This window comes from Opisthorchis viverrini, assembly GCF_000715545.1.
Source record: "Opisthorchis viverrini unplaced genomic scaffold opera_v5_215, whole genome shotgun sequence".
Lineage (NCBI taxonomy): Eukaryota > Metazoa > Platyhelminthes > Trematoda > Opisthorchiida > Opisthorchiidae > Opisthorchis > Opisthorchis viverrini.
Window position 1 is genome coordinate 624,172 of NW_008751868.1, and position 23,883 is coordinate 648,054.

The 23,883-nt window shown below is 42.4% G+C and overlaps 1 protein-coding gene across 1 annotated transcript in view; it reads right to left on the reverse strand.

Annotated features, from left to right (window-relative positions):
• Positions 1–13,027: 13,027 nt before the first annotated feature.
• The window catches only part of T265_08327 (hypothetical protein), a gene marked incomplete at both ends in the record, with an annotated part of 40,709 nt that continues 29,853 nt past the window's right edge, over positions 13,028–23,883 (reverse strand). The window contains 3 exons of the mRNA XM_009174093.1: positions 13,028–14,243; positions 16,960–17,103; positions 23,368–23,656. Of these exons, the coding sequence (XP_009172357.1) occupies positions 14,079–14,243; positions 16,960–17,103; positions 23,368–23,656 (598 nt within the window). The remainder of the gene's footprint in view (positions 14,244–16,959; positions 17,104–23,367; positions 23,657–23,883) is intronic.

The window sequence follows — 23,883 nt, forward strand, 5'->3', positions numbered from 1 at the left end:
GCTGTAAATGGGGATACACCCATTGCGAAAACCCAAAATAGCTTCAACCGTAGTTTAATTTGTTCCGTTTCCACGGACAACAGCGCAATTTTATCACTACGGCCTGTGAATCCTGACACGAAGTTCGGAGACAAGTGGTTCATATCAGAAGGGCGAAAACAGTAAGTGGCTAATGAAACACGATATTAGCAATTTTTGAAGTTTATCTGTTCGTTGTAGCATAACAATACCTTTCTGTCTGCCGATTATCATGCGATAAGTTAGAATGCGCATCTCTCACTTTTTTTTCAGTTGAAGATATAAAGCGTAAGCACCAACAGCTCTCCGTAACTCAGAAATTATGCAGGATATCACACCACTGAGGATTTATATCAAAAACATCGATTTTTCTTCGAAAGCGTTCCTGATTTTCACCGGCAAATTATGTAGATCATAATTCAATTACGTGTGAACTATTCTCAGAGGAAATGCCGAGAATAATGATATCAGGCCCAGCTTCCACTCCGGCGTAACCCCAAACTTTGTTTTTTTGGGAAGTCAGTTGTCTATATTGTTGTCTGACTAGAAGGAGCGCATTAGGCCTCATAGGCTGCGTTTGCATCAGCATAGCAGAGTTATTCTCAATATTAGGTTACTTTAGTACACGGTCGATGGTGTGTATAACAAAATATAAAAAGTGTGAAAAAATATGCAGATAGAATTTGTCCAATGAAATGGGAAGTAAAATATATCTCATCCCTTGACCATGGTTTAGCCGTACAGATTATCAACTGTCTGGGCGTTTAGTCTGCTCTTGCCAAAACTCTGATTATACTGGGGACACACTAGATATTTCGTGATTTTCTGAAAGCAGTAGTATCAACGCTGGTGGGACAGCTGTAAGTTCTTGGTGGTTTCTCACCTGCATTGCAAACGGTGATTCTGAGCACATTCAAGTTCCGTTGAAGACTTAAGAACCCAGCTCAACCTGTTGGAATTTCAAGATACTATATATGCTTTTCTCCATTGTATTCTAACTTCTTTCAACTTCAACATAAGTTTTCAGAGCTTCGAATGTTTTGGCGCAAACATGCATAATTCTGAACAGTTTCGGTGCAGTCTATGGCTGCAGCAAAGTGATTGGGACATTTTTCATGTTCTGTAGGTGAATCCAATATATGCTGGGGAGCCAAGGAGCATTGAATAGCTGTTTCATCCTTATTAGGAACCCTCAACAGTGTGCATCTCAAGAAACTCCACAGTCTTTGGAACCCCCGACTTTACAGCTAGTAGGTAAACATTTAACCACACTTAGAAAAGATATAGCGCCACTTCAGTCACGGCATCCACATCACGTGGTCACGTGTTCAGAAGGGAGGATCAATCTTTGCGTGAAGAATTCTTCCTCCGAGATTCCTAGAGACTGGTTAGTACTGTGTTATTTTTTGCCAAAATGAAACGTTTGACACGGTAAGAAAGATGCTCGCTCAGTGCTTTGAATTCTGAAGACTGCGGCTCCTACAGCTCATATTTCTTATTCCGGTGCTGTTTGTACTTTTAGACAGACTTCCCGAATAACAGTGAATGCTGCCGCAATATATACTTGAGTCATTGTTTGGAAGGTAGTTCCGTACTGCCCATATGGAACTCTCTTATGCAAGGAAGAGAGTGTACGTTCGGATGTTCCCGTTATCTTTCCGACTTAAGGAAAGTCACGAGTTCACACGCGCTTGTGGACACAAGGATGTGGGCTGATGGTAAAAATTCGTCCTTTGGTCTCTGGTCTTCTTCGAGCTGTTGGTTGGGCATTTTTAGTATTCGTACAAACAAACAACCCATTAACCCACCGTGATCCCTTGGAAATTTCCTGTTCCTCAGTAACGTAGTTGTTTGTCGATGTCAAAGAGAAGTAACACTGAACCCACGTTTCATTGTTCAAAGTGACCACCAACAACCAATTTCCCTGGCTACATAGGAGTTTAGATTCCGACCCCATGAATTTTAATCTGAGTAACCAATCAACTCGTTTCTAATATATTGCAAGCAAACCGGCCCCCTTCATACTGAGCATCTTTCAAGCCAGAAGATCTCCTTTTATTACAGTTAAAAAGGACATTTTTGTACACTGAACAGAATCTCTCTCCTCTAGAGGCATCCCCTCTATGCATCTAGGGTTAAAGCGCCCAATAGGGTCCTCCAACTGGGGAATTGAGACATCGACGCGTAGCTATACAATCTACGCCTACTCGATTCAGTAAGACGGGAAGATATTTTGAGATGATTTTATTGATTTTTCACGCTGTCACACAGACGCATTTCCGTTGAACCTTGATGAGTTAATATCCGGATAATGGTATACCCAGATTCTGCTCAGTACTACGTCTGTCACAGAGTTTTGTTCCTTCCGAAAATCCAAGGCCCCTACCTGTGAACGTCTTCCAACTTTCAAAACAGGCCTTGCATTTAGTATAATTGAAAGTAGTCACCAGATAAGAGCTAAGATTAGATTAATTTATATTTACCAGCAACTTACTATCCCTTACCAGCAGTTTAACTCAAGTCTTTTGAGGGGATGTGAATCCTACGAGTCACTGGTTGCTGTGAAATTGGTTCATAAAATCTTGCCTCTCCTACTGCAATTGTGTGCCGGAAACTATCGACTCCCACGTACTCCGACCACAGTTTATCCCATTGGACGAGGCTGCAGGATTTTCTCATCCGCAATCATCACTTTATGCATCTGAGTTGAAAAGACAGTGACTGGTTCACTGGCACAACCACCAACCCATCACTATGCTCCTTAACAGCGCACTGATGATGCCACACGGATCGGTGAAGAGACGTTTTCAATCAAATTGACCAGCTCAGCGAACAAACCAACGGCTACCGAAATTCCCCTCTATAGTATGACCCTGACTGTGCAACAATAATCTTATTGACGAAACACTTGTTCATTTCGGAACAGTTCGTCATCCAATAGAAGAACGGTTATCGTTCCAAATAATACATCTGCCGGAGAATAATAATTCGCACGATCAGGGAAACTTCCGTATGAGAAATCGCCCTCAACATGCGATGATGATTCAGCGACTAAAGGGTGAGTGGCCCCAAAGACAACTGTGAATTAATCACAGTACTGATCAATCGCTGGTGACCGAATGGTTTAGTGCTGTTACTGAATAGGCTTTCCACTGCAGATGTACAGTGCATTTCGGCTGCCCAGCATCATCATCATCATCATCATCATCATCATCATCATCATCATCATCATCATCATCAATATCAGCTGTAAAAACCGCGTACTCGTCGTACAGTGGTTGTAGCTGCCGCAGTTTCGTTCACCGATGATTTGGGGGGAGTGGGGTAGGTAGCTGCGCATTGCACGCGCGAGCTGGTAAATTGGTGCATAAATCCAGCACTCTCAGTGAGCTGTCAAGTGGGGGGGTTGGAAAAGGAGCTATGCACTGAAGGCAATAGCTTTGATACACGAGCGCCATTGAGGGCGCGACTGGGCCATGTCTGATAATGTCTCTAGCCCTTGATGTGGCCCGTCTCGGGGTCCCCATCCAGGAAGACGGCAATGACCAGCGCAGCTGAGTTTGCTGGTAATGTCTTTCACACTTCGCTGCCAAGTCATTGTTTGGCCGCCTCTGGCTCTCTTCCACCCTACACATGGTTGGGCGGAAAGAGCCCTTCGAGGAATTCGGTCGACTGGCATACGCAGCACGTGGCCGAGTCAGCGCAACCCGACGACGTAGCTACAAGTATTGATGAAATGTTTGCAACCAAACTGCACAGCGCAATGGACCAATCAGGTGCATACATATTTGACCAGTGTCGATTTCCCTACTTACTTGTGATTCGTGAACTCATAAGAAATGTTCCGTGATTTCAAAAACACCATGCTTTGTGCACTTTCCTACTAAATTGTCAAAAAAGGTGTAGCAAAAAGAGAAAACACTGTTCAAGTTACTTTGCGCATCTCAGTGTCGAAGCCTTACATTCCTGATTTATTGTCGCTCACCCCCTTGATGATTTATGTCGGGCTTTGTTTGACTAGACAACAAAACGCTTCAAATTTACTTCATATACTAGTGAAAGTGTTCGTTTGTTGTGCTTGATAGCTGCTTCAAAGGATACAGAAAGTGAGTCATTTGTTATGTTCGAGAATAGCGGCAATACTGAGTTTTCAGGACAATTGCGTACACGAAAATGGGATTACTTTCACCAGAATTTAATATTTAGTTGTTGGAAAAGGGGATTTTGTCCCAGTGAGTTCCATCAATTACCTTTGGGACTAACTGAATTACAGATGAACCAAAAATCATTGTTAATACCTCAGGCATCCTTCCAAAATTGGTAGTTTCCGTATGATTGTTCAAGTTTACCAATGTGTCCAAATTCCTAGGAAGAGACTCAGTGGCGTGCAACAACGTTTGCCCAAAAATCCATACACCTGAGTTTGGTTGGTAGGGTGCTCTGGTCGATAACAAAACGCTTACGGTAATAGTGTTCCGGTTACCATTGTCACTGCACTTCAGTTTGGTAATGTAGCAGACTCGAGACCTTTTGCTTTCAATTATGGTGGTTCCCTCCCAACACTTGTAGCATACGCGATATGTAAGGAATTATACTTAAGTACATTTCTTTCAGTCTTATTAAGATCACTGACAATCCATTTATGATCCTTCCCCTCTTAGAACTAATAATACTAGAAACAGATGTACGTGGGGGGGATGACCCACTCATCCAGCCTAAAAATCGTTAGAGAGTATTTGAACTTCAGTGCAGTGCCTATGTGCTTTAACGGAGGCCATATTGGTGGATTTTTCACTCTGTGAACAATCACACTTCGTTGTTCTTCCTGTTTTCACACACGACCAAGCAGAAGCATTTAGATCACACGCTGCAATCCACCCAACGTGCATTCTCATTTCCTCGGAATTCCTATGTGAGCCCATGAGATGATGAGTCATGCATTTTTAGTAAAATAACATAAGGTACTCTAATGGGATTTGAGAAGCATATTCTGGTAGCCAACGTTACCACGATTTGATACATAAATATCACAGTTTAAAGACTTCTTTCTAAGGTGTTTTTGTGACTCCATGTTAGACTCTATGAGTATTTCAGTCCCATGTTTCTCGGCTAATCAGGTGTTTAGACAATCGAGCACTAAAACTTGACAAGACAACTAGAGCTAACGGACTGGGAAATTCCGCATATCAAGTGATTAGTGTGACTACTCTGGAAATAAACTCGACAACAAGACGAAACTCGGACAAAGCTGTCGTTCCTCAGCTTTGATCAATTTTTCTTCCTCAAGTCCACCAGTGCCAGCTTTACTTCTTGGAATTATCCCAGAGATTCGAATACGCAGAACATGGTTACTCAGACGTCAGCATGGCTATCAGCGTCTGATGAAGGATGTGTTATAGGGCTTGAAGAAAACTTCCGTAAAGTAGAAGTGATCAGAAAATAGCAACACAAGCTGTAAACATTATTTTCAATTTTACTTGTATCTGCTTGAAGCTATCAAAACAACACTTCGTTCAAGTGAGTGTGGCTGTGGTTTTCATTAGCGATAGAAGTTACCTCCAGCTTAATTCTTGAATCTGGCCGATTCAGGTCGTACAAATTGGTCTTTACTTCAGAGTGTGGAACATTAAACGGTTTAATGCAGATTCGGCCAAGCCAAACATCTAACACACACGACCAATGATCACCCTGAAGATGTGAACCGCTTTCAGGGGATAGTGAAATCGTCCCATAACGGGAATGCATACTCTTGATAGGGTGATTGGAATCGCATGCTCTCTGTATGAGTTAATAAACTTTTATTTATGTGCAGGTGTTACTTTCATTATTTTTTATAAACTCATAAATTTCAACTGGAGTAAACGTCCGAGATATTCACTGCCCTTGCATTCCCTGGCTCAACACACTATGTGTTCCGTCACTTCCGTCTTCTCGGTATTTAAAAAGGGATGATTCCATCTAGTTACACTCAAATGCAAATCACCAAACACAATAAATTGAAACAAAGATGTCTAGACGTAACACATTACTAAGGTACCTGAAAAAGCCTGTGAAAGCACATGACTGGTTTCGGCGTTCTTAGGGCTCATCAGGTAAATGTGGTCATTAGGTTTCCGTCAACCTTACTTGAAATCTGAATTTTTTTACAAATACTCTCATTTGCACACTAACCCGGTTTTCACAGGAGATAGAACTGAATCCAGCTAAATTTCTCGTTTATGATGGTCCGCTTCAACTCAGTGTGTTGTACTAAGCCACCTCATCTTTCAGTTGGTACGATATTCGTTATAACGTAGTACATGGCTGAAGCGAACTATTGTAAACGAGAGATTTAGCTGGATTCAGCTAAGTCTCCAGTCAGATGAGAGTATTCGTCCAAACCAAAACAAAAGATAACATTATCAGTTATTGGGAACCGCAGATATATTCCGCTACTATGTGTGACTTCATCAGTTGCATTGGCTGCGAAATCTTTTAATCCTGGTCAAATCAATGGGTTTCACGATGTCACGGGTTAGCATTTTGATCATGCTTATGGAAAACTAATCATTCTTGTCCGCTGGCATTTGACATCACCATTTTCAAGCCTACTTTTGGGAAGAAAGTGCGTCCATTTCACTGCTGTAGGCTGTTTCCTCGATAGATTTGAAATGGAAAACGACTCATGCCTCCGAACATGTTTTCTTGATAGGTGGGCTTTCTGAACGAGGTATTTCGTTAAAGTTAGTGCTTATCGAGCAGACTGGTAAGAAGATATTTTCAATGTAACCGGCCCTAAAAAGTACCTTATGTGTTTTACATGTCTCAGAAATACCAAGCTTACGTAAGTGCCTCGCTGTATTGTCAGAACACGCTTTACACCTACATCTCTACTGAGCAAACCACGGAGTATATACGGTCAATTGTCCTCTGTCAGTTGTCGAACTAAAGAAATGAGCCTTTAATACCATAGTTTCATAGAATCATTTCTGGTATGATAAAAGGCTTTGTGTTGCAATTTTATCCACAGATGGTTTGAACACCATACACTTGCTAGTTCATATTTCCCCTTAACCGTACGCTTGAGTTGGCCACTAAAGCTCCTGGAGAAAGTTGGGTCGCTTGAAATGAAATGACTTTCTTCTCACACCCTAAAAAGCTCTTTGCCGAAAAATAAAGATGAAAGTACCTCCTCTGTATGAGTTACACTTCACTACATAATCTTCAAGAGCCCATGCAAACGTAATATCGCTCTGGGGACATTCGCCTCCAGAGATGACTTCTCGGCCAAGACGCAGGTACACCTTGAACTTTCTTGAAGGAGTTCAACGTTAACAGCCTGATAGCCAGCTAAGCAAACACAGGCAAAACGCCGGTTTCATCTTTCGTTAGAGCCAAATTTTCGTGGTCCTACGAAGGGCGAGTCAGTTTCTGGTCGTTGTTTACGTATTGGTTAACCATTTTCAAGTGGTCGGTGCTTTTCTTTCAAAGTTTACTGTTAGTTCCTTTCCCTTTATCAGGACAAAGCGGATTGCAGCTAAATGCTTGAGGAGCTGTTTGGTTTTCACGTTTTATTGGTCACCGGAGGTAAGAACAAGCTGGCGTTTATCAGGCATGCATATAAAATCAGAGATCAATTTATTACAATTATGACTGTCAATAATTCGTCTACTTCAGCTAATCGGCCTAACATTATTTTCCCAATTCGATTTCAGAAAAATTCATACAGTCGGCTAAACACGTGCAAATATTTTCGCAATACATCTCTGGAACATGGTCGTATATTTCTTCTCTACTGCGAAAGTCCCCAGTACAGCTGGTATGCAAGGTCAATTGTCAGTTTTTCTCGTTGCAAAGTTTTTTTTCAGCAGAGGTGGGTGATTCGCCCAATAGCCCACAATTTTAATGCTCACCAAGGAAAATTTGGTGTAATTCTAGTGGGAACGGTAGGAGTGCCTTTAATAGAAATGTCACGAAGATACAGTCAGAGTTAGTAAATCGATAGGGGAAGTGAATTTCATCAACATGAAGCACGTGTCGAAAGGCATCCAGCCGGAAAGCATGAAGCATATGGTGCTCACACTTAGTCTGCGTATATTGGAAGTTTTGAAAGTCCTACACAATGCAACCTCCGGCATTGTCGTAACACTAGATGAAAGATATCCGTGGTTTGAAAAAAAATTCTATATTACTACATGCAGCTACATTGAGGGACTGATCACGAGCTTAATCTTTCATGATTTGAGCAGTTGACCTTGTGATTGGCCTGCATCCGGGTAACCGAAAGGCAAACTTCATCAGACGGGCCACTGAAAACAGGTGCTTACCTAACAAGAGTGTATTTAATTGCCCAGAGAAGGTTGTTTCATAGTAATATGAAGGTTATACCTTGTTGTTTCAGTAGAGATCTCACGATGTGGCGACAATAAGATGTCGTAAAAATAAATATTATGATGGTGCACCTCGCGGTGAAATCAAATCTAACCACGCTCGAACCACATTGGCGGTTTGTTGTAATTTGCTGCTCCTTGAAGGAAATATGGAATGATTATCATTTTTTTAATACGACGGCGCACTCTGGACCCCCATCCAGACAATTCTACCATGTGTAAGTAGAACATAAGGTTGACGGAAACTCGGGGACTGCGCCTACCTGATGAACCCAAGAAGGGTAACCTTGTGAGTAGCTTCCTTGTTGAAAAAAGACTCCTAGGGTTGTTGCGTTATGCTGTAAAATACCGACCATATACACCGGCAAAACCCTTGTTATAAGATGATTCAGTCGGAAAAGTTGAAAGTGATGTCTGCGAGGAAAACATCAATTCGAAATGTATGTATTCACGCTGGGTTTTCGAATAGTAGCTCGCCTATTTTTTACGATGTACGCTGCTTGTGTCCATCGTCTATTTGTAAGTTAGGTAGAGCTGCAATCACAGTCAATCTTCTGGATAAAGGCAATTCCGTCTTTCATATCGTATCGTTCAGCTGTAGCACAATTTTGGTGCCTAGATGCCATGCTACCCGAAGGGAGCACGAGAACTGCGATACTGCCAGGTTGCTCAAGCCTAGACAGAGGAAGTCGAGAGGCAAAGGTTGGGTTCGAACTACTGACCCATCCCGCTCATTACGTCCTTAGATCTGATTGGGTTCTGTTTACAAGCTGGATGTTCTTTTGATAGGCTGTTAGTATGAAACAGATAGTAATGGTGTATGTCGATCCTAAGGAACTTATACAATACCTACTAAGGCAGCTAAACCGTCTACACCACACGAATAGAATGGTTTCAGCGTACGATCCACAGAACGGACAAGATATTTATTTTCCATGTTGATGATAGATCGCAATGAATTTCTCGCGTCCAATGGATCACTGCAAGAATCACTGATCGTATCAAGCCGTTCCTACATTTCAGTCCAAGTTCATCGGTCCACCTCTTTTTAGTGATTCCAAATTCTCAGAATTTTCTAAAGTTTGTGGTCAAGCGCTCCATCCACCATAATATCCAATAGTTTAGTGACAAGTATTTCAGAAGAGTCACGAGCCACATTGTGAGCGGGGCGTCCACATCGAATGAAACCATTATTTCATCCTCTGCCGTATTTACCTCCCTCAGTTTTTCTTTCAGAAATCGTCTCGCACTACTGACTGAGTATTGCTACCCACCGATAACATGTGTTAACGTTCTCCATGTTTCACGCGAGACGTTGTGTGTGATAAAATCTGGTCATAGAGGTATTATTTCTCCATTTGATTTCGGTGGTCCATGAAATCGAATAAGTCAGTAATGACTTGGAGGTAAGTCTAATTAGTCAATATAAAAATTACCAAATCACAACTAGTTAATTTAGAAAACGTCAGAATAACACATCCAATTCAAGGGAAACAAACCACAACGCAACCCAAGTCCCAAACGGACCAATAAGACAGCGAGAAAGCCACCCTTCGAATAGCCATTGAAATCGATAGAAATTAGATCACCGAAAAGCAAGAAAACTCAAAGAGGAAGTACCCAACCAACCGAATAATTCTGGTGGTGACTAAACGTTTGCAAGCCCACTGCCAATCTTGGTAAGCAGATCAATGGGCAACTGTCCGACAAACAGTGAATCAATCCAAGCTTTCGCTATTTCAACACAGTGTCAACTATCATTATTTCCGACTCATTGACGAGGGACGTCATAGATAACCGGCACATCGTGTCAACGAGTGATTGAATGCTGAAACGTCAAACTTGAAGAGCCTCTGTTATGCATACGATACGAACTGAATGTAAAACCGATGGTCGAACAACCATGGTAGCCTTGTTTCCTTCATTTGATTTCTCAGGCTAATTTGTGCATAGATCAGTCCACTATGTCTACACCACTATCAAGATCTCCTAAAACCTGTTGGTCCTTTTAGTTTGGCTCCTAGTTCTTTTCACTGGTTGTGTGACCACCGACTTAACGGTAGTCAAAATTTGTGGCTACTTTCTCATTCAAGAATGACTGTCCCTCAAAGGACATTCCTAGATGTGTTCAGCTAGGTGATTCGCACTGTAGAACACCCTTTAGTAGTCACCTATGAACACCCCCTGAATGGTGCTATCGCATTCTGTGTTCGTTAGCTAAAGGATCAGTCCATTCAATAGCACATCTTTGGATACAGCCAACGCATTATGGAATATCCGAGTTGATGCTCCGACATTACAGGGACCGAAGGGTCTGGCAACACCGTTAGTAATGGATATTTCCACAGGTTTGTAGACAGTGAAGTTCAGGAATGAGAAAAACTTGGGACTCGAGCGCACGTGACTACTGATATGACAACAATTCAACTAAAATTAGCGACCAGCTACTCGGACGGATTCAAATAGGCCTTAAGTGTTCTGGTCAGTGTGACATACAGCTCGAAAAATGGTGATCTTCTGTACAACCTAAAATAGTAGTCTGACAACTAAGCCTGAACGCTGTTGTCATGCGAAATTTCTGCTGCTATTTTTGTTGCCAGTGTTGCATCAATAGAATCTCAATCTCGGTGTTGTTGAACTTCTGCCTCGACTGATTCTAATGAAGCTATGGAAGACCAAAGGAGTATTTTTAACATATTCCCAGGGAATTCAGGGGAGACAGATTTACACAAAGAATGCTCAAGAGTTCTGAAATCAAATAGAAATCAGTAGAAGTCTAATTTATGAGTAGTTCAGTAATCCCTCTTCGTAAGAAGTTTGTGTCTAAAAGGGTAGCAGTTTGAGGACGAAAATGCTTTAACACTATATGTGCAGCTTACAGTCTTACATGAAAACTCCACCAAAGAAAAACTCATGAAAGAAACAAGTTTAGCGATACACCACTCAAATATGAAAACTTTGTCGATAAATACACTCATTTGCAAATTAATTTGGCTTCCACGATAGACTCAACTGAATCACTCGTTTATGATATTCTACAACTGAATGTGCTGCACACAGGCCGCCTCATTATTCAGTTGGCACGATATTCGAGATATCGCAGTATATTTTAATAGAGGAAACTACTCACAAGGTTGCTGAAAACCCTCGAAAACAGTTCAAGTGGAACATAAAGTTGACGGAAACTCGGGGACTGCACCTACTGGTGAGCCCCAAGAAAGGCGAAACCGGTCGTAGGCTTTTGAAATTTTCAACAACCTTGTGAGTAGCTTCCTTCATGAAAACTTTGTGTTCTGTTAACCCGGCAGGACCGCTTACTACCACCGGCACTAAAAGCAACTGAAATACTCAGGGGAAAAATAATAGGTTAGACAGGTAAAATTAGTTCGTCTGGCAATCTGTAGAACACCATCTTCACCAAAACATGAGCAATGATGCCCAGTGGGCTTCGTGGAGTACTGATGTGGCCATGAATATCAATGAAATTAACGCACACCCTTTATCAGCTAAAAAAAAAATAAATCTTGGCAAATAAATAGACGAATCCCGATAACGCGGAGTGAAAACTGTCCAGGTCCTCCCGATGATGAGAACTGTGATAGGTTGATGGACTTACCTTGCTGCCCATACTACATGTAAGTAGTATAAATGCGCTCACATTGAGGAGACGCACGTAAACGACACATTCTAAAACCCCACCTTTTTTACTTCCAGATTTATCTTGACTAACGTACCGGTATCCGATGCCTAGTAAATAAAACACTGGATAGTTAAACCTGAGAGTCAAAAGTACACTTAGACCTGTCTTATTTTCTCGGATTAAACCACAATATGGCGCCTTTCCAGTGATGGTTCGTAGTGCCCCTAACAGAGGAACTCAAGATCCTACCTTCAACCGTAGAGCTCAACTGAAATTTCCCTCCTTCCCCCGATAGATGACGACAAGGTGAACTGTCCAAATATCAAAAGTCGTACGCTACAATAAAATACTAGAAGGGCAGCTAGCTTGTTGGACAGTAACTATGCTAACACTGCTGCCGTGCCCCCAAGAATAACAAGCGCAATGGGATAATACGAAAAAACGCGACCCGAAGGCTATTCGTTCCTTTGGGAAGAGAAATCGAATATGCCTTTCCCAACAGCATGAATAAATTTTGAACACAATCTTTTCTATCCTCTCATGGGACCGAAGTTGAATCGGTCCGATGTGCATACCAGTCGTTGTTATCACCTAGCGACCGTTGTTCGTAAGACTGGAGGTGCCCCTCTCCAGCGATCTCAGGGTAGCTCTTAGTTCACTGATTTGCCACACGCACCGATGAATCGAACACTCCAGTCCTTGGCGCCACAGCCACGGAGAAAATCAATCAACTTTCCCTGCCGAAAGATCGTCCATACGGACAACCAACCGACCCCCCTCGAAAGCGTTTGGTCTCGAGCCGGGAGCATAAAATGTTACCCACCAACCATCAACACAGACGAAGTGAGGCCCATCCACAAAATATAAAATAAACAACTGCAATTCGATAAGTAAGCCAACAGTCAGTACACGGCGCTAGAAACGAAATAATCCACTAGCCAAAATGATGACCAAATGATGGGCGCTCTCTATTCACCCACTGTAAAGATAGGCCCTCTATAAGACACCCAAAAGTGAGCGAAAACCGTCCCAGAGGACGAGTTAGTGCAATGTTCATGTATTCAAAATAATTCGTCTCATAGGAAATAAGTCTGACATAAACCCCGGCATGATGAACACAATTTAGTTCAGAAAGGTAATTAGGAGAAGGTTTGCGCGCGTGATGCAGAACGAACCTGAGGAAGCGGCTTCCCGAAAGTTAAAAAATGCCCAAACGGGAAAGTTACACACAGACATAATTGTAAAAAGGGCCTAATGGTCTGAAAGAAAGAAGTTGACAGAAGTAAAAAATCAATGAATATACTACGTGAGTGCTTGGTTTGTTTAATTTACGGCAAACTGGTCAAGGACTGGCGGTGTACGCTACTTGTCGGGTGTGTATGACTACTGATATGACCTGACCGTACTAGCGGTGGGGGGGTGCACAGCTGACCAAGTTCACCGTAGCGCGATGTGCATTCACTCATGCCGGTGGACGATAAATAAATAGATTGCGCATTGTTAAGTACCGAAAAAAAAACGGGGTGTGATTCGCAGAGCAGAGGATGATAAACGGCACTTATGGTTGGTGTGACAGATGACCAAAGTCCAGATGAGCAGAATGGTACATAGGAAAAGAGAAGATCTGAGCATTGCACCGACTGTTGTGTTTCGAAGATCACCAAGTTGGCATTCAAATTAATGAGGGAAAGTCGGGTACCCAAAGGCAAGCACGATTCGAGTTACGTGGGATTGGTGTATGCGTATTTTTCAAGGGAACAGGTAGCAGTTCACCGGAGTCCACGTTGTCACAAACGGTACTACTCAGTGTGTACATCACCAAACACAGTTATGGATAGCTAAGGGCCAGATTAACAAGAGGCAGGTTCGTCCCCATCTCCCAATTTGAAGCAAATTTATGGTTTGGTGTCTGTGCATGGGTAAAAGAACGAGATCAGGACAGGAGAAGTGGTGCAACTTCTTGACAGATCGCATACTGAGCGTCGCAGGTAGTTTAATCCCCTGCTGAGGAATAGGCTGGAGTGGCAAACGGGTTGTCACAGTCTCGGTGATCATTCGTCGAAACAGTTGTAGGGCGTGATCCCATCTTGCGTTGTTTCGGGCGGCAGTACATCCGTATCTTCCATTCGTTTGACCTCTTCGAAAATACGTACCCTCCAGTCATCGATGGTCAGGTCACGTTCGTAGAAGGAGACATCATACTGGCCAGGAGGAGGCTACGAAAAACAAAAATACACAATACACACTATATATATGCATATATATATACATATATATATATATATATATTTAAACTTATATATATATATAATCAGATACATTCGGGACTACTATAAAATTGGCTGATTGGTAGCCACATTTTTGACCCCAAACGTAACATGTACCATCTGCTCTGGATGAATGGAGGGAATTCGCGGAAAGTTCCTAGTCAGCGGTGCCACTCGATCATTCGAAAACGTCAAAAACAGCGTCTGATTTATCTTCTACATGACAGTGCGTAAAATAAATAAATAAATAAATAAATAAATAAATAAATAAATAAATAAATAAATAATAGTAAGGACAGTTAAACAACTAAATAAATAAATAAATAAATAAATAAATAAATAAATAAATAAATAAATAAATAAATAAATAAATAAATAAATAAATAAATAAATAAATAAATAAATAAATAAATAAATAAATAAATAAATAAATAAATAAATAAATAAATAAATAAATAAATAAATAAATAAATAAATAAATAAATAAATAAATAAATAAATAAATAAATAAATAAATAAATAAATAAATAAATAAATAAATAAATAAATAAATAAATAAATAAATAAATAAATAAATAAATAAATAAATAAATAAATAAATAAATAAATAAATAAATAAATAAATAAATAAATAAATAAATAAATAAATAAATAAATAAATAAATAAATAAATAATAGTAAGGAGAGTTAAACAACTACCCTGAACATACCGCACAATAACTGGAAGTAGGAAGTCGGTCCCATCACAAACAACTAGTCGTTTTGGGACAAAACGAAATGCATGTTGAAAATCGGCGTCGCAAAAATACTGGAAGTACAGATAGAAATCAGTGTTGACCGGTGTGATTTAGTTGGAGTTCATGTAACCGAATGTTACAGACTTCAACGGTTATACCTCCTTAAATCAGGGTCCTCCTCACGGCGTTATATTACCCAAAGGTTGTAATTTCGTCCTCCTGTGTCAACACTGATCACGTATTCTTCACCATCCGGACAGTGGCGTTATGTCCCAGTAGGCTAAATCCCACAACTACTATTTATGGTAACGGACAACCGTGTCTGTGATCAATGGATTCCTGCCAACGCAGAGAAATTCTAGTTGGCCACACTGTGTAGCTAGGATGTAACCCAAACCAACCGGGATGGGCATACACGCAACAGTGAATCATACCCAAATGACTCCAGCGAATGAATCGTTCCCGGATAAGTCAGCTATGAGCGCATGCACCGTAGGAGCAAGCGGAACCACGCACTAGATGTGGTGTGCGAAAACACACATGAAACAGGTCAGGAGCACAACAACGATGCCTCTGTGTGCGCGCTGACGGCCATACCATTGCGTAAAATGTCCGTTCTCAATAGGATAGACTATGAGGCAGGAAGTCACGTCTGGTAAGGTGCGGTACCCCCTAACAGGAGCACGGACAAAAAGGAAGGGCATAATCTATTTACGTTCGGACTGCAGACGATGAACTAGCTTTTGTTGATAAGGGGGTGCACATGATTTTTGAGGTCCATAACGTTGCTTACTTACAAATGGGTACAGATGACCAGAAGTGGCAAGCAAAACTGTCCTCTGATAGTCGAACTGGACCCCTTCAAGAGAGCATTGTTGGAAACGTGACTACCTGACGCCAAAACTGTTCTAGCGTTGCTTTTGGGCACCAAAAGGTAGGATTCTTGAATGGTTGGTGGGGCGTTAATTCAACTGAGGCAGATAGCGGAATCTCAATTTACACGAGAATAAACTGACTAGCAAAAACAGACCCATATATCAGGAAAACTTCTGCAGAGGATTCAAACACAAAATGACGTGGTTTTGCAACTATTTACACGAAAGAGGACTAGCCTAGCCACCATAAGTTGGTTAGTGGCACCTTTCCGTCAGATCTTACCCCCTCCGGATTCGAACACACCTTCGAGGCGTTTTAATAATCACGACATAGCTGTCACTGGATCCAAACTGGATATCACGAACTGCGGTCTGTCCCCAATGACTTATCGCGACAAATAATCTTAATGTTTTGGGGGTTATCCGTTCATCCTATGAATCATACTTATGTGCTCTGAAAGCGTTGGAAATGTCACTGCATCCGTATGCGTGTGTATGTGTGTATGGATAACCACGTGATTATTCTGAACCGCGGAATGAAAAAACTCGACATTTTCTGAGGCTCGGATCACGTGAGTGTTTTACTATGGATCTGCTCAGCCTTTAGGGGGCACTGAACGATAAAGCTGTGTTTGGGTGGTTGGGCTAAAGAAAAACTCTAAGTTTGACGTGGGGGGCATTGAAAATGATTACACTCAGAGGATAATACAGCCAATCCATCTGTAGCAACCCATCTAATCCTTGAACTTGCTTTTGCTTGTCTATAGGTGTAGTTATACCCTCTGAAATTTTCTGACTTCATTGGCACTAAAAAGCATTCGTTTTGACAGAGAATCACCATGAGAAAGAAGTCAAAAAAACTAAGTAGCAAAGAACATCCAAAAGACTCCAACAAAAATACTCATGGGATAGACAAGACGTAATTGCTGTGAGGAAGTCAGTTCAGCTCTAGGCAGTAACACATAACGACTTCTTGAGGAGCCTGAGGTCAATTAGTGAAACAGATGGTCATTTGAAAAGTGAGTTAGGTTGAAGCTCCATCATCAAACTCACCGCGTTCACCTCAGATTCATCAAACCAAACATTGATGTATGGATGCTGAAGAGCCTCATCTACTGAGACGCGTTCCAGTGGGTCAATCACGAGCATCCGATAAAGCAGATCACGGGCTTGATCAGCATTAAGCGTCTCGTGCTCCTAAGAAGAAAGGCAGGAAACGCGACTAACCAATACAGAAAAGATGCATGTAAAACTGGTGGTTGGATTATAAAGAAGTAGGTCACAGGAAGATAGATTCCTTGCGGCCGGTCAAGTAATTCCAAAAAAGCACGAAGGTTGAGTTACTGCCACGAAGTTCAATCCAGGATGGGGATAACTGAAAAGCCAATGTTGGGTCCAAATGACAGATCGTTCATGACAACCATTCGGTCATCTTCAACTCATCCACGCTGTCTTGAAAACAAGTAGTTTCGACACTCCTGGATGCTGTCTAAACTATCCCCACAAGTAAATAGTGCTCAGGACTAGTAAACTCAGACAAACCAGACAGAGACTTGCGCTCAGTAGTTGCGAATCTCGAGATAAGCACCGGTGAAAAAACTGCCTAGCAGTCGGAGTGCGTAAGCAGACGAACAATTAAACATACGACTGAGCCGGCTAAGCGACTTCCTGTGTCTAAGGGCATACTAATGACCAGGCAATTAGGTATGGCTTTGTATCTACTGCTGTAGTGCTGTAGTCGGAAGCGTGCCTGGGACGAACACTTGTACAAAGGGTAGATCTCAGTGTGCACACAATCCAAACGTACGTGAAAGCTTCCCAAAGACCGCCAAAAACGTCAGGCCGTTGAATGGATAGGAAAGTAACTGAGGTGGTGAACGATACCTGCTTGGTCAACGCAACTGGAATGCCAAATGGTGTGCAACGTAAGTTGTTGCGAAGACTTTATTGGTTCCCCTGTCGCGTAGGGTGACAAAACCCTGGGCACGTGTTCGGTGAGTGTCTAGGCGTGTCCGAAGACTTGCCGAAGACTAAGCTTCGGTCTAGGGCCAGTTGAAGGGCGTTGCTGTGGCAGTGCAGTGACTATTCGATTGCGTACCGTGAGTAATGTTGTTCGGTTGATGCTGATTGGCTGTAGTGACTCTTCTGTGGCCTCGAAACACGGGGACAGCGTAAAATGGTTACTGACCCGGGTATCGAGTCTATTATTAGGTACACAATGGTCTCGACAATCGTTTAGTGAAATGGGGAGTGTGCACACTACTTACGGCACCCAGTCCAATTGAGTGAGTAAACCCAGTAGCGACAATATTGACGGTGATCTATCTACAGTGTGGTTTGTCTCACCATCCCATTAATCTATGTAGATACTAGGTCTGACGTCTTTGGATAATTAACTGGTGTTGGGCACGCCATATTTCTATGATGCTAATTAACTCTAGAAAATTCTACCGGGTGGTGCTTACCACGAGAATATACTTGAGAATACGACGGCGACGAGGTTGATGATGATTATTTAAGCCGGCTTTTTATAACTGAGGAGTAATGCATAAACGAGTTTCCTGTCCATATATGGCAAAACCAACTAGTTGGAGTTTGGGCACTGATTCTTCATCGTCTCACAACAGCATACGAACACGTCAGCCGTGAGCATCAAGAGAGATCTGAACCGGATAGAGGCGATTAACAATCTCGGTGTTCCTCCACTTTAAGGGTGCGTCTGATTCTGTCGGTTGGTCAGTGCCGTTAACACTACATTTGCTCAACGGGGTATGCCCCAGAAGTTCATGAACGTAATCCGATTTCGATATTCCCATACCTCTGGGTGTGTGAGGGTTTATGGTGAGCTCTCCAAAAGCCTCCCTACAAAGTGTTGTCTGACAAGTATGCCCACTCTCTCTGTCCTTGTTCAACTTCGTCATTGACGAAATCACGAGGCGAATGCTGGGAAATCTTCAAAACACCAGTGTTCAAATCGCTGCTAGTGAGAGCCTTGTCGATCTCGGGTTCGCAGCACAGATCTTGTTGAGTAAACCAACTACCGTCATACCCTTTTTCAGTATGTTTTACAACTCCAAAGTGCAAAGTTATGCTCTAGAACGTGCAGTCTTCGGACATACCCCTTACAATTGAAGGTTGTGGAGAATTTTACATACCTCGGTGGTTGTATCAGCTCTGACGAAAACGTGGCTGATGAAATCAGTGGAAAAATCTCAAAGTCCCGAATCACGTTTACTAATTTAGGTCACTTGTGGTATCAAGAAGGCATATCACTTGGTTTCAAAGGTCACGTGTACCAGGCTAGAGAAAGGGCTGTATTGTTGCATGGTTGCGAAACACCACCTCTGCGAACAGATGATGTCAGAAGAATTCGCGTCCATGATCACCGATGCCTCCAAAATATCGACGATGTTGGATGGGGTCAACGGATTAGTAACGAGGTAATTACAAAACTGGTATGTGATTGTGCATCGGGCACTTCAATCGCGGAAAACATATAGCCTCATCAACTACAGTGGCTCAGTCACGTGCCGCGCATGTCGGAACACCGTATCTCCTTCAGAATGGTACGATCCGAAATGTAAACTAAGGATAACTTTGCAAAAGAGGGTTTGGGCAGCAAGTCTTCAAAAATGATCCCCCTGCACTTGGCTGGAGACAATGCAAGAAATGGCGGCTGATTTACATCAGTGGAGTATGTGCTGCCAGTTTATTCCAGGATTGTCTGATTGATAGTTTATGGATGTAGGTACCTCAGAGGGTTGGGATAGGTAAGCGCCAGGTCTCTATTCCTTCATCCACTCTTTTCTCTTCTTTCCAGTCAAATAAAATTAGACGAAATTTGTGGTTGTACGGTAGTATCAACACTGATGGAGACAAAGAAATGGCGGCTGATTTACATCAGTGGAGTATGTGCTGCCAGTTTATTCCAGGATTGTCTGATTGATAGTTTATGGATGTAGGTACCTCAGAGGGTTGGGATAGGTAAGCGCCAGGTCTCTATTCCTTCATCCACTCTTTTCTCTTCTTTCCAGTCAAATAAAATTAGACGAAATTTGTGGTTGTACGGTAGTATCAACACTGATGGTGCTGTTTCTGATGACTGGAGTTTACAAAATCATAGTAGTCCATTGCAAAGTGAACACCCGTTTTCTGTCCATCACACTACACCGCAGACACCGTGTTAACAACTCTCTGTCAACATTCTGAAAAGGACAATCCAGTTCGGTTTACCGAGAAATTCAGAAACCCCTCCCTTCTGGATGGCATTATCCGAGAAAACTAAATTACCAAACTAGTCAGTGGCTTGGCTATGAGACTCCTCATTCGTGGCAGAAAATGGTTAATTGTTGCGCAGTGGTGAGGCAGAAAGGGGTCGAAACCAGCAACGATGTATTAACCTGATGCTGAGGAATACCTCTAGCAGTGGGGTTGTAATTTTGCATTTTTGAGAATTAGCGCAGGTCTATTCAGCGAAACAATTAGGGTGGCTGCAACCGGTACACCTGCCATCTGTATTATAAAGTTGCTGACCTGAAACAGTAGGAAGCTTCTAATGTGGTTGTATTCTAATCAGCAGAACAACGACAAGAAGCCTGTAGGTATCCAGGTTTAAGGGTAGAAAAAACTGCGTTTTTAGAAACTGCTTCCATAGTGAATGCGGATTATATCGGGGTTCGCGGCAACGCCGTGGAAATCGTTGGAGAATCAAGAAAATTAAAAAGCAGGAACTCAGAGCTTCGGCCTAGTCAATGAAGAGAAGTGAGGAAACTGGTGTATGCTCACCAGGTATGGCCGTCGAGCAGGTAGCAAAACTAGCTTCATGGAAAAAATCGCAGCTACTGACTGTGGCCCCTTCAGAGACCGGAAAATGCTGAACCACTCAACCTCTAAACAACAGCTCTTGTCGTCTGCAGGATGTCAGATCAGTGTTCGGAGGAGCATTCAGATTCGCGCCAAGCTATTAGGAAAAAGCCGTAAGATACCAAACCAGAGAGAGACTCCACCAGGGGAGCATAATAATCACATCTCAACGTACGATGCCAGCCAACGGTCTTGGTTGTGCTGATAGTTCTTTTGTTGTCGAGATTGGACAATTGTTCACTAGCATCCCGATTGTGGATTTCCAAAAAACTGTACTGAACTTCAGATGCGAATACTTATGAACGGTAGTCACACGGTGCTGGACATCATGAATCAATGCGCAATGCGACTCATGTTACCTGCTCCAGCCTCGAAAAGAGGAAAATGCATCATCGACTGGGTTTTTTTTTTGCGTCTGTGCAGTTATCCGACTTAGTTATACAACCTCCTGCGTCAGCGGAAAAGGCCAGCACAGACGTTCTGATTACTTATCCACACCTGGCTACTTCCGTGAGATTAGGAGAAAGTGTGCGTATGCGCCGGTAAGGAAGAAAAGAAAGAAACGAAAGCTAAAAACGTGAGAACTAGACTATCTTCCTTGAAAAAGACAGAAAAACGATGTTTTCTCCAAAAACCAGTTCGTATCACAAGGCAATAATTGCCTAGGGTTCATGTCGGTTGGCCGAGTGCTGATACAAATGCGTAGAAGAACCACGTGATTCTGGCAAGCCGGAAAACAGGAAAAAGACAGAAAACGATGTTTTCTCCAAAAACCAGTTCGTATCACAAGGCAATAATTGCCTAGGGTTCATGTCGGTTGGCCGAGTGCTGATACAAATGCGTAGAAGAACCACGTGATTCTGGCAAGCCGGAAAACAGGAAGAACGATTCACAAGACAGGATCAAATATTTGGAGAGGAAGGCTGTAACCCAGTTGAAACGTTTTCTATAGAGAAAAATGTCGGCAGCTCAGGTAGCGTAGATGGTTGAAATGTCTCGGTATACGGACCAACACACCTGGGGATAAAAAATTTCGCGATTTGTTTCACCTTTTTTATTCTTATCCCTAACCTGCGTAACTGTTACCATCATATACCAGTACGTCGTGTTCTTTGTTATTCAGTAAATTTCTTATAGTTTTTTGTGCATAAACGCCAAATGAACTAGCATGCGAACTTGTCTATAAATCGACATCTGACGAGCGAAGTCAGCGTGATTCGGGCTTACGGTTCTTCGATCTATGGGGCCTAAAATTTCAGTGAGTAGGCAAGGAATTTTTCATGACAGCCATGGTATCGAAAATCGTTGAAGTTTTTTCACACTTCGTTCGTTTAGTCGATCGGAGGCTTGAGCAGATCTTGAAACTTGGTGAGCTATCGCCTACCTCCCATGACATTGATCCGAAGGAAGCTAGCACAGGTAACGTTTCTTCAAATGTTGAGGTACTCAGTAAAAACTGGTAGCTAGGGACAAACGAGTGATGACCACCTGATACCAAAATTCATCACTGGTTCCAATGACTCCTCGTCTGTAGCAGGCACACGGGTTTGATAGGTTAACCAAGCCATATAAGGGAACTTAACAACCTAAACTCAATGATGTTCATCAATGAACGATGAGATCTGTCAAAATGAGCGAGGATATCAAAGGCTGGGTCCATACGGTGGTTCTATCCACCGAATCGTTGAATCACACTTGATTTCATGTCGGTTACGCCTAATTATCCAAAAATTCATCCTACACAGTCACAAAGTCAAAGTGGAGTTGGAGACGAGACCAATGGAACCCTACAAAAATAACTCCTGATGTTGCCTGCTGTAACCGCTGTGGAAATTGACAATGTTTAGGCAAAGTGAAGTGAATGAATAAGATTGGCTGGATGTTCTGATGATTAATGAACGGCGTAACCGTAGAAAACAACGGGTTTCAAGCAAGCGGGGAAACACCTGATTGGGAAGTTCCGAGCAACATAATCGAGACAGCTGCTGAGTCCTCGTTCGAAGCGTCTGGCAAACGAACCAAAGCAATCGAGCATAAACCCGTCTAGGCGTGATAAGTCAGATGTGTCCGGTATGTGCTAGAGAAGTGGCCGTATCGCGCTCGCCCCACATGTCACAGGTTTGGGGATCGAATCCCGGTACAGCGAAAGATACGCACTACCGATGAAATCTAACAGGTGTGAAAGTCGAATCCGATGCGACAGGATAGAAAACGGGGACGGTCCAAATGAAACTAATGTAACTACCACAAATGCAATGGCTATGTGATCTAGAAACCACTTCCATTTCTGTAAAAAGCTTTCATCGATTCAACAATTGAGCAGCGGGTAGACGCGAATCCCACCTATGATCGTCAACCACGAGTCGTCATAATGTGCAATGTCTAAGACGTCAGTTGAACCTCGAACAGAAGCCAGCCTTCATAAAGTAAGGAAGGGAATCGTTTGAAAGCTACTGATTCAGACACATGACTGGCGTACCATGTTTTGGTGACGGTATGTGACAGAAAGCTGCATCTATATTTCGGTGAATCACGTGGAATAAGAAGAGGACACAATGGAATACGTCATATACGCAAACCGTCAAGTCAAGAACTTACGGAGCTGGATGGGGGGAAGCATTCGTCCGGGAACAGTTCGGAGAATGGTCTAGGGTCGGTACGTGGCCGCAGCATGAGATACCGCCGGACAGAATTCTCCAGGCGACTCATAAACTCGGAACTAGGGGTACCTAGCTCGTCCGTAATTTTGGTCCACTGATCCACATAGTCTGTGCCAGGAAACAGGATACGTTCGAGTACCATTTCAGCAAAAATACAGCCGACAGACCAGATATCTACATTCTCTGAGTAGCCTAATCCAAGGATGACTTCGGGAGCTCGATAGTACCTGTAGTGAATAAGATAAAAAGAGGTGGAAATGTTCAGTGTTGAGAATTTTTGCGTTCCAGCAAAGAACTCCCCTTAGGAAGGTGCCTGCATGTTGGTATGCTACTTAGACACATATTATTAAACGTTATAATACACACAATATAATGATGTGATATACATTATATTACACATGATGCATATATATATATATATATATATATATATATATATGGGTGTGTGCGCGCT